Source organism: Microsporum canis, genomic scaffold, assembly GCF_000151145.1.
Source record: "Microsporum canis CBS 113480 supercont1.6 genomic scaffold, whole genome shotgun sequence".
Taxonomy (NCBI): Eukaryota; Fungi; Ascomycota; class Eurotiomycetes; order Onygenales; family Arthrodermataceae; genus Microsporum; species Microsporum canis.
In genome coordinates, this window is record NW_003299164.1 from 846,413 (window position 1) to 863,011 (window position 16,599).

Consider the following 16,599-nt stretch of genomic DNA (forward strand, 5'->3'; position numbering starts at 1 on the left):
AGTTTAAAAGGGAGAGCGAAGGTTTCCCTTTTGGGAAAAAAACAACAACATCCCATCGAGAGGAAGGCGAGAAGTGTTAGACATGGCTGCTCAAGATGAAGAGAAGAGACTCTTTCACGCGAGAGACTCTTCATCTCGTCATGGTGAAGCACAGGGAGCCTTTTATTCTTACTTATGTACGTACGACTTTTGTGAAGTGCTGATGTACCTTACGACTGCGCTGTCCAACGGCGATAATGCCATCAAGGGACTATGAAACCGAGGGACCATCATCCTTCGCTGATAGGCCTTCTGTTACCATCTCTACCTCGCACAGAGAACCGGAAGCCCCCAGGCAAACCGCACCAGTCGCTGCTCCGGTTTCTCCTACCGAGACTGAATTCCCTTCTCTATTTTCACCGGCAGATTCTCACCATAGTCAGCGTACCGCTGCCAGCAGTATTCCTAGCAATGATTATTTTTTGATAAGGGGACTTGAAGACCCTTTTGGACTGAAAGAGGATACAGAGGATGTCACAACATCTACTCCAACCTCGTCAAGGCTATCATACAACACCCTAAGATCTCCAGACCGTTTCTTACCAAGTAGAAACCGGAATAGTCCCGCATCTTTGCCGTTTAGGCTGTCTAGAGATCCATGCTTCCTCTCACCTACTGAACGTACGTACCGGCTCAGGGATCCCAGCGCTGATGTTTTTGCTTATCCCCCTTATCGCCATGCCATTGCAGAAAGCATTGAAATTGGGGACTCTAGAATCTTGCCTCGTCACTTACCTCGTTATATAAACCATGGCCTCCTTAGTGAACATCCGTCTAATCCGGGTGAGATTGCACCAACCAGGAGGATTAGAACCCATGCAGTTTGGACATTTCAAGGCATTACAGTAAACCCGCGTGGACCCCGCAATGCAGTTTCCGATGGCCGTGGAGGTCTTCTTGGGAGCGGAACCGTAGCACCCCTTTATATAGCGAACTTCCTCGCAAAACAAACACCAGTCCAGGATGATCTGGCATATGAATCACGTCTTGCATATGCCCTAGATGTTGACCAAGCAGCCAGGGTTCTCGATTTATCGCCACAACAGCCTCTCCAAGACAAGATAGTCCCGTTGATTAGCTCTCCAGTCAGATGGGGCGGTAATGGCTGGGGAAGTGACGATTCGAACTCGTGTAAGTGAACAAGTGGTGCCAAATAGAGGAAACCTTTCCTTTTTGTGGCACACATGTGCCTACATTGCTATCTTGTTAACGCCTCAAACAGCTACTCCTAAGAAATCGTCCAAGAAGTCATCTAAGAAGGCATCTAGGCCAGTGCCTTCAACCCCTTTTCGTGTTCTAGACGCGCCCCTCCTTAGAGATGACTTCTACTGCTCTACACTGGCATATTGCTACACTGCCCGAGTTTTAGCTGTTGGCCTTGGGCACAGGGTGTATATATGGTCCGAAGGGACAGCTGTAAAGCATCCCCCGTTGAAGAACTACCCAGTTTCTAACCACGTTACCTCGCTGTCTTTTTCATCTCAGGTGGGTGGACAGAGTATACTGGCCGTTGCGCGTCATGGCGGCCAGGTTACTCTATGGAGCACATTTGATTCTGAACCTCGGTTTGAATTCAAGATCCCCCATGCTGCATCCAATGTCTGCTTTAAAGGCCGCACCGCTCGTAGATTATCGAGTCGGGATGGTTTGTCTTCTGTGAATGTGGAGGAACTCGTTATAGGCGACGAACGAGGACAAATCTGGTATTATTCTGTGGAGTGGACAAGTGATAAATGGAGGAAACGTTACAAGTGGGATGGTGCAATGACTCTCATTGCAAAGATTGCGGCACACACGCAGCAAATTTGTGGGATGGCTTGGTCTCCTGATGGTAGGTACTTGGCCACGGGTGGAAATGATAACCTTTGCCTCGTTTTTGATACCGTTGAACTTGTCAGGAAGAGGGAAAACTATGGTGTTTGCTCTTCTCAAAAACCAAACTGTCCAGGCGCCGACTCTATACTCTCAAGTAGGCTATGTCTACTTCAGTCCTACTTTCGATGTGGAAATACACAAGCCAGCGCTTTATCTACCCGCAATAGTATTTCAGAGGCAGGTTCTTCTCAGCCTTCTAGAGGGAGGTCACTTAATGACCCACCCTCAAGACAACCGCTCACCATACCGGCAGACTCGCAAAAGCACAAGTTCATGCATGCTGCTGCAGTCAAAGCAATCGCATTTTCACCCTGGCAGCCAACTCTCATAGCAACAGGTGGCGGTACAAACGATCGATGCATTCGATTTTTCCATGCTATTTCCGGCGCGTGTCTAGCTATTATCAACGTTCATGCGCAAGTCACAAGCCTTATATGGAGCAAAACCAGGCGTGAGATAGCTGCAACGTTCGGATACGCCTCTCCCGAACACCCCTATAGGATAGCTGTCTTTGCGTGGCCGAGTTGCCAACAGGTCGTGGCTATCCCATGGTCGGTAGCTACAGGCCATGAACGATATGGTAGCACGGACCCGAGTGACTGCGGCCGCGCACTCTGGGCTATCAGTTATCCGGGCGGTCCCAACGAGATGGTGCATCAGCTTGCTGAGCCTGCGTCCCACAGGCCCCGTGGCAATGGTCATGGCCCTAACAGGAGTGATGCCGGTTCAGAAGACTCTCAGCCTTCCCTTTCTAACAAGGAAGGAGACACATGGTGGTCGCGCACAGCTGAAGAAGGATGCATTATTGTAGCTTCTAGCGATGAGTCCGTGAAGTTCCACGAGGTTTGGAGCGGAACACCCAAGACCATCACTGGTACTAGCGGGATGCTGGGCGGGAGTACAATTCTAGAGAGCCTAGAAGGTATTGAGAAGGAGATAGAGATTATTAGATGATACGGTTGGCTTGTAGCATGGAATCCCTAACTATTTTGGAGTTGGCTCGAAATAAACCCTGAAGGTCTCCATTGACTGTGAATGTGCATGTAACGATATGCATCAACTACAATACCTAAATACACTATATGAAATATCATTATCTGTTCATTGCTTTCGATTTATTGCCCTTAACGAGATATAGCGAGAAGGACATATTTAGTAACCTTCTATCTTATAGTTAACCAAGTCGGGTTTTGTTAGCTACTACATCAAATCTTCGCTGTCTTGCCGTAGCCATTTGTACATAGTGCACGCCATTATCGAATAGAAACACACGAGCTTTACAGGAATATTTGTTATCGAAAGCTCATTCATCCCCATCACAAAATGACAGCAACACGATGAAGGTCGCGACAATACTCCAGCGGCTTTCAGGAGCCTCACCAAGGCTTTATAGGAACGGCCGTCTTTCTCCTTTCTCATCTTTTTCCTCGCAAGGCCAATCGTTCCCAATATCCACCCGGAGTCTCGCAGAACATGACAAGTTCTTCCAATACACCAGCGGCCGCTGGGTTTGGGACGAAGAGAAGCAACTTAAGGATCGATTTGCGCCTTTCAATGTGATGGAACTCCAGCGCATCGCAGCTGAAAGCATTGGAGCAAATAAATGCATTTCTATGACGAAGCTGGCTGAAGGCTCTTATAACAAGACTTTTTATCTTATAATGGACAACGGGTCTACTGTTATTGCAAGGATACCTCATCCTATTGCCGGACCCAAATATTATACCACAGCATCAGAGGTGGCGACAATGGACTTTGTAAGATACCAATTTTATTTATTACCTTCAGCAGATTACCGGACACCTCTGGTTTATACTCTAAGATAGGCCCGTACTGTTCTCCAGATACCTGTGCCGCGGGTTCATGCATGGAGTGCACGCGTTGATAACCCCGTTGGTGCTGAATATATCATCATGGAAGAAGCTTCGGGGGCGAAGCTGGAGGATGTATGGGATGATCTTTCTTTAGAAGACAGAATCGCCATCATGAAAGATCTGGTTTCGATCGAGAGCAAGCTTCTTTCGGTATCTTTCAGCCGGTACGAACAAGTCTGAATTCAATGAAGCGCAACGGACGAAGCTGACAGAATATAAGGTATGGGAACCTGTATTACTCCGGCGAGGCAATTCCCGGAGCTATGGGAGCTGAAGTTGTGAATGATACATCTACAGAAATCAAAAGGGACGTCAAGACGCGGTTCTCCATCGGCCCAGCTATTGAAAGGGATTTTTGGACAAAAGAACGTTCGGTGATGGATATTGATAGGGGTCCATGTAAGCCAATGTGTTGCCAGCCATTCAATGTCTCTGATACTTAAGTTCCTTCAGGGCACCATCCACAGGAGTACGTGGTGGCTTTGGCACGCCGTGAACAGGAATGGATCAAGCGATATGCGATACCCAAGGCTGCGGACGATCCGTTCATAACATCTGCAGCGCAAAATTCCCCTGAAGAACATCTGTCTCTTCTCGAAAATTATTTACGGGTTGCCCCTTATCTATTACCCACAGAGAACCCGGAACTCGTCGCATCTACGATCTGGCATAGCGATCTTCATGCTGGCAACCTCTTCGTAGAAAAAGGCCGTATCACTGGTGTGATTGACTGGCAGGAAGCTTGGGCTGGACCTCTAGTACTACAAGGACGCCATCCACGCCTTGTTGATTACCATGGTGATATCATTTTGAAACCACCGCCTAATTTCAAGGACCTCAAACCGCATGAGAAGATCCTGCTGAGAAGACAGATCGCCAGTTCCATCATTGTTTATCTTTATGAACGGCAAACAGCCAAAGTCAACCCTAGATTAAACAAAGTATTGCGTCTAAAGCTTGGGCGAGTAAGGTGTGAGCCTATATGTTTCATCAGCAACACCTGGGACGGGGATATATTGCCATTGCGCGAATCACTGATAAAAGTGGAGAGGTACGTTTTGTGACATACGTTCGCTCTCAATATGCATTCTAACTCATGATATAGGTATTGGGATGAGCTAGGCTTCAACTTTGCATGTCCAATTCACTTCACACAAGACGAGCTGCAGAGACACGTAGAGGATGGAGAAGGATGGAACGAAGTCCAAGACTTCTGGAGGGATATTGAGGGAATCGTCACGCGTGATGGATGGACTCCGCACGGTACATATGATGAAGCTGCGGCTCTTTTCTCCGAACTAAGAGAAATTGGGCTGAGGAAGCTCATAGGCAAGGAGAGGAGGGACTTTGATGCACAGACGCGGTGTTTGCGGAGCTGGAAAGATGATATTCATGGCTCAGATCCCAAATGACAGCCAGCATCTCTACGTGGTTCTTCATTGCGGTCTATAAGCCCTCCCTTCACCCGGATAGTAGCATTGGGTCTAGAGCCTATCATCTCCGCTCGTACCGTCAATGGCTTTTGGGATGCGCATCTTCAGTTATAGACGGTCAACCGGATCAATCTTTGTGACATTGGAGAGGGACACAGCTTGGTTTCAATTTCATCTCCACACCTTTCAATATGATAACATTCAATTTCCGCCACCCTTGAGCTGTTACGAGGGGTATGAAAGCTCAAACAAAACTGGGCAAGCGGGCCAACCGGGCTTGTGAGCGTATCGGCCGGTTGAATGGAGATGAATTTGACCCTCCAAAGTTGGAAGACACTGATACTTCAAAGTTGGCCAACCTGGCGTAAATGCTGTAACATAACTTTGGGCGAGCGACAAGATAGAAATCAAGACAGATAATCTGATAATGCAAAGTAGTATTTTTTTTTCTGAATAAAACAATAGACACAAACAATAGAATGTCAGACAAGGGCGCGGTATGTAAAGCATTAGAAGTGATTCCTCTCCCATTTTGAAGAATCGCTCAATGAATAAATGCCAAAAAAGAAAAGAAAAAAAAAAGACCATAATAACGAGGCGCAAACAGTGAGGTGATGGTAGTATTTAGGCCTCTTTTGTTCGCTTCATTCCATTCTATATGGGTGTATCACCATTCATTATTTGTAAATTCTTCCTTGCCCTGGCATCTAGCTAGCAGGTTTTCACTTCCTCTTCGGTTTTGTAGCAGGGGTATCAGACACATCGGACTCCGCTTCATCTGAGTGAGCAAGGAATTCTAACAGACTCGCTTCCTCTTCCGGGTTTAGTTCCTCGTCGCTATCCTCTTCATCATCTTCTTCATCGTCACCAGAGACCTCCGCCTCGTCATCAATCAATTCTTCCTCATCATCTTCATCTTCGTTATTTTGTTCTCCTTCCTCATCGTACTCTACGCCATTTGTCATGGGCATATCTTCGTCTCCCTCCTTGTCGGCAAACATGTTATCATCCAATATATCACGAGACTTTTTGTCTTCACCGTCAGCTATGAGTTTCATGGCGTCGTCATCTTCTTCATTTTCGACGATGTCCTCCTGGCCTTCGACGTAGATGACTCGTTCCTCATCTGGATCGATGACACGACCGTCTCGGCCCTGAAGGCTTTGTCTCAATGTAAGTTGTGCATCGAGCATGTCTAACTTCCCCTTTAGGAGTAAGAGGGAAGGTAAACTTGCTGCTCGCTGCTCCATGACTTTGAATAACGAGCTGACTTTCTTAAGGACATCTGGGTTAGAGGCGATGGAGCCACCGTGGGCAATGCATGTCCATTGCACCCACATGAGCAGGTGTCCGTATCTCCCAGGACGCGTGGACAGACGCTCAGCTAGCTTCTGTAGTAAGGTAGCTGCAAGGGATGAGTCGAGACGCTGAACGGTTGTTTTTACAATGGCCATGTCTGTAGTGTGGAAGCAGGATTCTAGTAGAGTGTTGTCGTTTGTTTTAAGGGATTGAGAGAGGACGGTAGCAAGGGAGAGGCCGGGGGGAAGTTGGCGTGCTTGGGTAGGGAGAGTTTTTGATTGGAGAAGGGAGGTTTTATCCATGAAGTCTGCGGAGACACTGATTGTCTGGGGAGCAGAGGCCAGCAGTTCGCCAAACGATGGTTCCGCGGCGTCATCAGCGTCCGTCTGATCGGCCATTTCGACGTCTTCGTTGACCGTCGTTACGGCATTGGAAGCTGGGTCTGCATCATCTAGCTCTTCATCCGAATCGTCATCATTGTTAGAGTCCACAGCATCAGCCTCTTCCACTTCACCGTCTATGCCTTCGGCAAAACCACCTTGTTCAACTATAGCCTGGCTCTCATCGACGTGACTCTTTCCTAGGTCCTTGACACCGTTCATCATAGCATTGCCAATGCTGGAGGAAGACTTGCCGCGCACCAACTCGGTTTCACCACTGTATATCAGCTCCTGCTTTGTTTCATCCAGCCATGGTATCCTATCAAAGACAAGGTCTATTCCTCCCTCAACCCAGGCAACTACAAGGTCCGCGCCATCAAAGCATACAGATATCACGGGCACACGAGTTTGAGCTTTGTCAGGCTTAACCAGCTTTATGATAGCATCTGGTCGACGTGTCATTGACTTGCGCAGTGATTTGAGACTAGCGCCGGCGCTACCTGACGCTGAAACGCCACCGAATTTATGGAATGGGTTCGAGAAGAGCTCGATTGCACCATCGCGGGTGACGACAGCCAGCTGTTGTCTTTGGCTTGGGTCTGCTGTCTCGGTACTTCCCTGGTGAGAGCCAGGGTATAAAGAGACAAGATCGATTTCTTTATCCGCGACCAGCGAACCGAGCAGTTTTTTGTTCTCGGAGTTGAAGACATTTATGTAGCGGTCAGAATCAGAGGCCAGAAAGGGCCCAGATAGATCGGTGTAGTCTGTGTTGGAGGAGATGAGCGAGTGAACTACGTCTTTCATCGAGCTGAAGGATGGCTCCGCATCATCGATTTCATTCTCAGGATCAATCAAGTATGGTGTTTGAGATGCGCATAGCACCGGTGGGCTTGCTGGTACTGGCCGCGCTAACGTAGAGACGGAAGTTGATGGCAACGAAATTATCCTGTAGACAAGTTAGTGTTTCCAGTATCATAGATGCATGCCAAAAGTTGAAACTCTCGTACCGTATCACGTTCCCTTTGCGCAAATTCCACTGCACCAGCTTCCCATCACCGCCGATACTCCATCCTTCCTGCGCAGGCTTCTTGGGCGTGAACTTGAAATCTCTGATTCCCTTCTCGTGTCCACCAGCCAAAACACCAGTGACCTTGTCCTCAGCAGGACAATACATCCTAATCTCAGACGTGTTTGTACCAAACGCAACCACAATAGCACCGGCATCATCCCCGGTTCCAGCAGCAGCACCGTTGACTCCGGAGTGCCGTTTGCGCCTCTTCTTCATGGGCTGGTCACCCCGCAGAGCTTCACCATAGTATCCCCAGTCTAAAGAGGTAACCGACTCCTTGGGGTTGACTGCATGTTCGCACTGTAGTCGCCCTGAAGAGGTGTTGTGTATCCTTATATGATGCGCATCTAGACCCTGGATGACGGACGCAAAGAGGGCCAATTGGAATTCAGAGGGAGAGAAGGCCGATCGAATGATGGACGATTTCTTCACGGTCACCGTCGCAGAGGCTGTGGAAGGGGTAGCGGTGGAGGATATCTTCGACACTGCTCGAGACGAGCTCTTTTTCCCCATCTTGGGCAAGTATATATATTCTAGGATATCTCCGGGCAGAGCTGTACTAAGAAAAGAAACAAAAATACAAGGACTCCCAGGTCCGTCTTCAGCAGTCAATGGGCGGTATAAGCTCTAGATGAAATGAATGTATCCCGCTCCGCAAGACCTGGAAGAGCTTCCGACCTCTTCGTGGGTTTTACAAACTTCCTCACAATGTCTTTTTTCCAGCTTTGGCATTTTTTTTTTCTTTTAAGCAGCGAAAAAAAAAATTAAAGGTGAGCAGCACGTGAGCTTAACCTCTTTCGGCTTAGCTCAGCGGGCGTTCCTTGGCGCTTACCGTCTGTCGGAAATATATAATCCCGCTCTGGCTGACCATCATCTTACTCATCTTCACGTGACTACCTGGCTGAAGGGATAAAAATGGCTTCTTCCCTCCCGCTTTCCTGGGTTTGATTTCATCTTCACATTTTGTGCCATCGACAGCGCACGGCAACATCGCACTGCTCTGCATCATCTACGACCCTTCTATACGTTTTCCTGCTACTGTCATGGCTCGAAGTGACGTGCTACCTTTATAGTTGAGTTCGATAAATAGGATCTACCGGGATAGGTCGTTCGAGAGCATCACCGCTACAGGGCCTCGCTCTTAAGGAGATAGCTTTATATCTTACGGAATATGGAGTCTTGTAGCTTGCCCATCTGTTTTTGCTGTTTCAACGCTGCTTGTTTTATGTGTTGCTTTTCCAGTCGCCCGCAAAATACCCCTCACGTGATATTGAAAAATGAAATCTCACGTGATGAGAAAAATTTCTGACATAAGGGGGGGGACTTTAACCCCCTATGACGAAACGTGTTACGGGAAAATTCAATAGAGTGTGCGACTACATCAAAAAGGCGAGGCGAACGCACACTGCAGATGATATATATGATCTATGGTGCAGGACAAGAAACATGCATCTAGGCCGGTCGAGATGAGCATCTTTGTGGATGGGAGACATCGATGCATGCGACCATCTGCTCTTTTTATGAGCAGAAGAGACAGAGATCAAGGAGAAGGGGGGGAGGGGTTCGAAGGAGGATGTATCGCCATACCGTGTAATATACCCAGGCAACCACGAAAGAACGCCTAGAAGGTCGCGTCGGTACGATACCGTACGGCCTCCTTTCAAGTAGTTCTCCCAAAGGAGACGAGGGTGGGTCCGGCCCAGCCAACCAGAGCACGACGCGTCATCCTGTAGCCAATCAGAAGCCGTCAAGTCTCCACTTCAGGGACCGCCCACATTAGTTCGGCCATCCGAGGTTAGCGGCAGGAGGCTGCGGTGATTTCCTAGCAGCACGAAAGAGGCCCGTACTTATAAGGATTCCTCGCACCCCCCCCCTTCCGACCTTTCACTCTTTTCACGCTTTTTCCTATTTCCTCGCATCGCCGTGTTCCGCCTTTGCACTTGTTGCCACGCACCGCGATAAGCCCACTCCTTCGCCTCTCTCCTCCCACCACCCCTGCGGCCCACTTCGCCACACGCACACGCTGCAAAGACCTCTCTCCCTGCACAGCAATTGAGATACCAACGCCCACGACCTCGTCGCCCTTCGCGCACGCACAGCTCTCTCTTTTTCTTAATACATACTTCAAACCCCCCCTTCGTCTTAGTAAGCTTCACTGCTTATCTAAGCTCTCTCTCTAAAACCAAGTGTAAGCACCTTTTTTCCCTTTGCTTTGCGTTTTAGCCGCGTCGCGGTTAAGCTCCGCGCCAACCACGGTTATCTCCCTCTCTATCCCAACCACAGTACATCAGCCTTTGGTCGTTGTGGTATAAGAAGGCCGGCATCTTCCACTACACCTGCTTTTACAGCCCTTTTTTTTTACGTTAAAGCCAAAAATAAGTACCACCCCCTGAAAACTAGCACTCTATCTACATATCATATATATCTTGATTAAAAAGGTATATACATACATATATACATTGAATAAACGCCTGGTTTGATACCCTCCGCGGGACGAGGACGGGTTTACTTTCCATAAGAGAGTTTTTCGCACTAGGGTTGTCCTATTGTTGTTGACGTGGATTTGATCCCCACCGCAACAGTGGCTTCAACTGCTAGTGAAGAGTTATTGTTCAATATCAAAGTGTCCTCTTGCTGTGTTCTTCTTCCTAATCTATTTCCGCAGTATATTTTTTCCCCCCTCCCTCCCCTTGCTTCTCTCACTTTCTCCCACCTTCTGTTGCTCCTTTATTCTAGCAAAAATTTTACTTTTCCAGAGCTGAATTCCTCTGACTTACCCCATGTCTATTACGTCAACAGTGCTCACTGCTCATCACACACCACCCACAAACCACTGCAGGCAATTTCTCTCCTGTCTATTATTGATTGGAGGCCTATCGTATCCTTCGTCTGCCCTCCGTCGCCTGCCCTGCACGCCTTACTACCGCGGAGCAAAGCGTTCAAGCATCAGGTACACTGGAACCCCGTCGGCTACCACCTGGCATCCACAGCTATGACAACACCGCCAAATGAAGGCGCCGCAGTTGTCCCTGGCCCGGTACAGCCAGCTCCAGAGAACCAGCCGGGGGTGCAGACTGACGTTCACTCAAAGTAAGCTATCCGGTCATGAAGTTACTTCTTTTATCTGTTGTTTTGGCTAACGCGTCGTAGTGAATCTAGCTCGAAAACTTTGCCCAAGACCGAGTCACCTGCTGAACAACCGGAAGCTCCTAGCGCAAATGGGAATTCTCAGCCACAGTTGAATGGCCATTCGTCCATATCGAACGGCGTGGAGCCAAAGCCAGAGCCTTTTGACCAACAGGAACCCCCTCCAACTGATTTGCTTTCCCCCGTTGGTCAGCCAGAGAACCACAAGACTGCAGGCGTGGAATCTGAAACGGCAGCCTTACATTTAGGTTCGAGCACCGGGACTGAAGATGTGAAACGAAAATCCGGGAGTTACGCTCCCGTCAAGGCATCCGCTGAAGCCACCGAAGTCGATAGCAAAATGGAAATGGGGGAAGATAATGCTAACAAGGGCGATACCTCGAATATCAATACCAACATGGGCCAAGATGATGCGCATGATTCTTTATTCTCATCCGCCCCAGCACCAGGCCCTTCAGAGGGACAGAGCGTGGACCATGACATGGGAATCACCCCAGCACCCGTGGCATCGAATATCGCACCATCACAGCAGGAGGAAAAGCCGGAATCTATGGCAACCGAAGTTGATGGCAAGGGCAAAGAGGATTACGTCATGAAGGATGTGCCGGAAGCAAGCCCATCAGCTGGAGAACCAACCACATTCAAGGTCTCTCGAGAACGCGAAGATGATGAAGAAGAACGGGCAGCAAAACGTAAAAAGACTGAAGACCTTGGTCCTGATCAACCGGCTCTCGAAGCTCCTGCTCTTCCGCCGTCGTCGTCTGCTGAGCCCGCTGCCCCGGCTACTCCGGCCCCCGAGACTTCGAACGGTCTCCCAGACGTACTTCGGGACATGACGAAGGCTCAGACTAAGTTCTTTACTCGCACATTCCAGAATCTGAAACGGCTCACCGATGCTCAGATGTTCAAGTTTCCTGTCGATCCGATAAAGCTAAACATACCTACCTACTATGACTTTGTCAAGCATCCAATGGACTTGCAGACTATGGAGGGTAAATTAAAATCGGATCGTATCGTACTCCACAGGAGGTGGTCGACGACTTTAAGCTCATGGTCAACAACTCGAAGACATTCAACGGACCGGGACACGTTGTCTCACAGGCTGGAGACCGCCTATATGAGAATTTCGAAAAGCAGCTTAAAAAGCTGCCTGGCCACGATGAACCCGACGTCACCCCGGCCGAAAAGAAGACCAAGAAGGCTGCAACCCTGCCAACCAAAACACAACCTTCTCGACGGGAGACGCGGCCCGCTGCTCCCCCTCCCCCTCCTCCGGTTGCCGCACCGGCTCCGCGGGCCAGCACCGCAGGGTCGCCTACGTTTGCTCTCGGTCCAGAGGGCCTTCCTCTGATCCGTCGTGACTCGACTACTGTCGATGGTAGACCAAAGCGATCCATCCACCCGCCCAAAAACCGTGATCTTCCCTTCTCCATGAGACCCAAGAAAAAGAAGTTCCAATTAGAACTGAAGTTCTGCCAGGAGGTGCTTGATGAACTACACAAGCAAAAACATTACCCGATCGCGTCATTTTTCTACGTCCCTGTCGACCCAGTTGCCCTCAACATCCCTACCTATCACAATGTAATTAAGAAACCGATGGACTTGCAGACAATGCAAACCAAGCTGTCGACCGGCCAATACGAAAACGCTAAAGAATTCGAAACGGACATGCGCCAGATTTTCAAAAACTGCTATAAATTCAACATCGTCGGTGACCCCGTGTACTCTGCTGGAAAGGCCACTGAGGACCTCTTCGATCGTAAATGGAGCCAAAAGGCGCGATGGCTAGAGGCGCATGAACCGGCCTCGGGCCACCAGTCGGCCGGCTCTTCGGACGAGTCTGACGAGCATGAAGAGGAGGACAGTGATGATGACCAGGAGAAGCTGACGATGCTGCAGAAGCAGATTGCCGAAATGTCCAAGCAGGTTGAGGCAATTACGAAAAAGAAAAAGACACCCCCTGCCTCGAAAAAGTTGACCAAGTCCAAGGGGAAAAAGGATGGGAAGAAAGGTGCTGCCGGAACGGTCAGCAAGAAGGATAAGAAAGGTGGTGGTTCAAAGGCAAAGTCCGAAAAGAACCGCTATATCACTTATCAGGAGAAGACTATGATTTCCAATGGCATCAGCAGCTTGCCTGAACATAAAGTGAGCGAGGCTTTGGCTATCATCCAGAAGGATGTGCCTTCTCTCCGGGTAAGTGGTCTCGACACCTTGATTTTTCTCATGCACGGTATCCTGTACTAACAATTATTGCATAGGGACTTAATGAATCTGAAATCGAGTTGGACATCGACGAGCTTCCTAACAATGTGCTTTTGACGCTCTTAAAGTTTGTTAAACAAAACGCACCGGCTTCCGTCTTGGACGGACTTGATGAGCCAAGCGATGCGGAGCCCCTCCCTTCCTTGCCTCAGCCAAAACCGAAGAAGAGCAAGCCTATGAACAAAACAGAGCAAGAGAAACAGATTCGTTCTCTGCAAAGCAACCTGTCGAAATTCAAAGGCGGTGCTGGTTCAGGATCCGCGGCTGGAGGACACTCCTATGAGCAGGGTAAGTTTACCACCAAAGATATCATTATACTCTTTCCCCGGAGTTGGCTTGACTGAATGCTAATCACATTACTTTTTTTTCAGCTCACATGTCCGAAAGCAGCGGTGACGATGAAGATTCGGAAGAGAGTGAGGAAGAGTAGACGAGTCATCACGACTTCCGGCCCCATTGCCCCATTCAGGAATGATGGGTTGACCAGAATTTGCATGCACTCTGTCGACGTTCTATCCGATTATGGCGGAGGGATAGTGCAAATCTACCTACAGGCTGCCTCACACATCTCATCACTTCATGATCCCATGTTCTCGATCTCTTCTCTTCGTCTCTCCTGTCTAACATGCATACTACATGTATCTATTAGCAGGGATAAGAAGTCCACGCCAATCAAAAAGAGGGTGTCACTCCAAACCGTTATCCAACAATCTTTGCTCCCCTCTTCAGCTTCTCAATGGGTCTACCGTTCTCCTCCACCGACATGGCCCATAGACCAACCGGCTAATGTTCGCGTTATTAGACCTTCTATTCCCGTTTCATCATCTTTTTTGTTTTTTTCTCGCTTCTGCCCTTTTTATCTGCCTTTTTTACATATCAGCGCTGGGAAGGGACTTGGACTTGGAGTTCATTGCATCTGTTCATGGAAAGCGCTCTTACCTACATGTATGTGTCTACGGGATTTTCTTTTCCTTTATTTCTTCTTCTTTTAATTTCTCCCCCTTTTTTAACCATCTGGAGTTTGTGATGTAAGGTTTAGTTTTGTTTTCTTTTGGTTCCTGGCCCTTTTTCCTTATCCTGTTTTCTTTTCACTTCAGGGGTACTGTTGTCTACTATGTAAGGAGAAGGGAACCAAAAAACCACACACTAAAAGATGTATTAAGATGTTGATGTACGATTAATTATGACAAAAATTGACTCTCCTTTTTCATTCTTTATACCTATAATGTCTTTGAATGGATAATAATCAGTTGAAGCTGTTGCATAATATGAAGATTGGTATTCATTTATCGTAGATACTGATATTTCCTTGCAATTCTATTGGCTTAGAATGAAGGTTTCCGTATTAATATGTAATGTTATTACCAAGAATGTGACTAAGCGGTGAATAACCTTAACAGGAAATTTTCCGCTACACATCCACATGACCTGAATATTAATATGAAAATATCATATGACTATTAATCATCATAATGAACGATGACATAATTAAGGAATTTTATCAAAATCGCCACAGGAAATTTCTCGAGATTAAAAGCACGAAAGCAGTCAAATCAACTTTTTCCATTACGATCATTTTATTCGGAGTCTTTTACTGTTAGGATTAAACCGTCATCATGGCTGACTCGCTCTCTATCTATGACGAAATCGAAATCGAAGACATGACCTTCGACCCTGTGCTTCAGATATACCACTATCCATGCCCCTGCGGGGATAGGTTTGAAATCGGTCTTGCAGACCTGCGTGATGGAGAGGAGATCGGGATTTGTCCCAGCTGCAGCCTGATGATCAGAGTCATCTTCGATGAGGTAGGCTATACGAAGTGGGCGGCAGGCGATAAACCGATGAGTTTAGTTGGGCGAATGCTAATATGAGTTTGCGCAGGCTGATCTGCCAAAGGATGACAGCGCTGATAATGGGGGAGTGGCTTCTGCTATTACTGCATGATTTTCGGGAGATAAAGGTTTTATGTTGATGATAAACGCGATGAAAACGATTACTTCGGTCGAAGGCCGGGGGTTGGCGACGGAAGGATACAAAGTCGAACTTGTTCATTCAGGCCTCCCGGTACGAGCCACGTTACGAGTGACGGACGAAATAACAGTCATCGCTCGGCTATAGATCCTTCCGGATGGAAATATACGGCCTCGGAAGAGTATTGTAAGGCCTACTGAAGCCAGGGTCAGGAATCTATAGGTTTCCACGCGATCTTGATAGAAGGAGAAGCCAGGGAGAGACTGAAGTCTCCACCATAATGCTATAGCATTCGGTATTGTTGTCATAAACAAAACAGCATGTACATATACAAGATTGAATTGATCTCTGTTGCAATTCAACAAATGTCTAGTTTGGAAACCAACAGACATATAAAATCTTGAGCATCTTTTTCACTCATAGATCTTTGCCCTCAGCTCCAGGTTCAACTCTGTATTCAAAATATCAGTCAGATTCGTCCCGTCACGAAGGTATATCCACTGTCCGCCGGTATATTCCCTAGTCCCTTCTTTCTCGGCCATCTCGTCACCTTGAATCACCCAGTCGAACCGTTTTGGCCCTGAGATGGGCGAGCTGAGCCAGATCTGCTTGTTTGGGGGCTGCTTGTTGAGAACGTAGGTGCCAATTCCAGGAACTGTAACGTTGAGAACTCCAGCCTGTTTGAACAGTTAATATAATAGCGGACAATTTTCTCCGTAAACGAAGCAGAAAGCGAACTGGGATGGAAAAATTCACGTACGCTATACTCAGCCTCTACCTCTGATCCTGCTTCCTCCTGAGTTCGCTCTATCTCCGCCAGTAATACGTTGAAATATTCCTCAGAACGATCGCGGTAGTCCGATTCAGATATATGTGATGCTTCTGGCGTCTGCTTTACTCCGATCAAGTTGGGCTCCGGGTTTGGCGGAGCAGGGTCCGAGGAGCCTGGTGTGATTCCCTTGAGCACAGCAGGCGAGGAATGGAATAGCCTCTGTTGAATTGGGCAGACGATTGAGGGCGCACGAGATCTTGTGGCTGCTGTGATGCGAGATCGATGGGCACGAGAGGACGAAAGAATGGAACGGAGCGCACCCCGGCTGCCGGCTCTAGATAGCATTGTGGAATTTGTTGGTCTTGAGGTTCAAAAGGTCGATATTGTCTTCGTGAGTTGTAAGTAATTGAGGGTGTTGTTGATGTTGACTTGTTGATGTTTTTGCTGTGGAGAAAAAGACGAAGCTCAAAGTTGC

At 48.1% G+C, this 16,599-nt stretch overlaps 6 protein-coding genes across 6 annotated transcripts; 4 read left to right on the forward strand and 2 right to left on the reverse strand.

Moving 5' to 3' along the window:
• Nucleotides 1-236: 236 nt before the first annotated feature.
• MCYG_06445 (WD domain-containing protein) lies at nucleotides 237-2,868 on the forward strand (the record flags this gene model as incomplete). The annotated part of the gene is made up of 3 exons (XM_002844435.1): nucleotides 237-1,170; nucleotides 1,262-1,428; nucleotides 1,525-2,868. 3 exons carry the CDS (start codon nucleotides 237-239, stop codon nucleotides 2,866-2,868), a joined length of 2,445 nt encoding a protein of 814 aa, XP_002844481.1.
• A 383-nt stretch (nucleotides 2,869-3,251) lies between these two features.
• On the forward strand, nucleotides 3,252-5,200 carry MCYG_06446 (phosphotransferase family protein; the record flags this gene model as incomplete). Its single annotated transcript, XM_002844436.1, has 5 exons — nucleotides 3,252-3,671; nucleotides 3,741-3,952; nucleotides 4,009-4,187; nucleotides 4,242-4,839; nucleotides 4,894-5,200. The coding sequence occupies 5 exons, from the start codon at nucleotides 3,252-3,254 to the stop codon at nucleotides 5,198-5,200; spliced, it is 1,716 nt and encodes a 571-aa protein (XP_002844482.1).
• A 743-nt stretch (nucleotides 5,201-5,943) lies between these two features.
• Nucleotides 5,944-8,482, reverse strand: MCYG_06447 (U3 small nucleolar RNA-associated protein 5; the record flags this gene model as incomplete). The annotated part of the gene is made up of 2 exons (XM_002844437.1): nucleotides 5,944-7,846; nucleotides 7,908-8,482. 2 exons carry the CDS (start codon nucleotides 8,480-8,482, stop codon nucleotides 5,944-5,946), a joined length of 2,478 nt encoding a protein of 825 aa, XP_002844483.1.
• Nucleotides 8,483-10,961: 2,479 nt separating this feature from the next.
• MCYG_06448 (bromodomain-containing protein BDF1) lies at nucleotides 10,962-13,808 on the forward strand (the record flags this gene model as incomplete). Its single annotated transcript, XM_002844438.1, has 5 exons — nucleotides 10,962-11,059; nucleotides 11,120-12,074; nucleotides 12,218-13,309; nucleotides 13,375-13,666; nucleotides 13,750-13,808. The coding sequence occupies 5 exons, from the start codon at nucleotides 10,962-10,964 to the stop codon at nucleotides 13,806-13,808; spliced, it is 2,496 nt and encodes an 831-aa protein (XP_002844484.1).
• Nucleotides 13,809-14,994: 1,186 nt separating this feature from the next.
• Nucleotides 14,995-15,325, forward strand: MCYG_06449 (diphthamide biosynthesis protein 3; the record flags this gene model as incomplete). Its single annotated transcript, XM_002844439.1, has 2 exons — nucleotides 14,995-15,186; nucleotides 15,263-15,325. The coding sequence occupies 2 exons, from the start codon at nucleotides 14,995-14,997 to the stop codon at nucleotides 15,323-15,325; spliced, it is 255 nt and encodes an 84-aa protein (XP_002844485.1).
• A 440-nt stretch (nucleotides 15,326-15,765) lies between these two features.
• On the reverse strand, nucleotides 15,766-16,543 carry MCYG_06450 (frataxin; the record flags this gene model as incomplete). Its single annotated transcript, XM_002844440.1, has 2 exons — nucleotides 15,766-16,029; nucleotides 16,113-16,543. 2 exons carry the CDS (start codon nucleotides 16,467-16,469, stop codon nucleotides 15,766-15,768), a joined length of 621 nt encoding a protein of 206 aa, XP_002844486.1.
• Nucleotides 16,544-16,599: the final 56 nt, after the last annotated feature.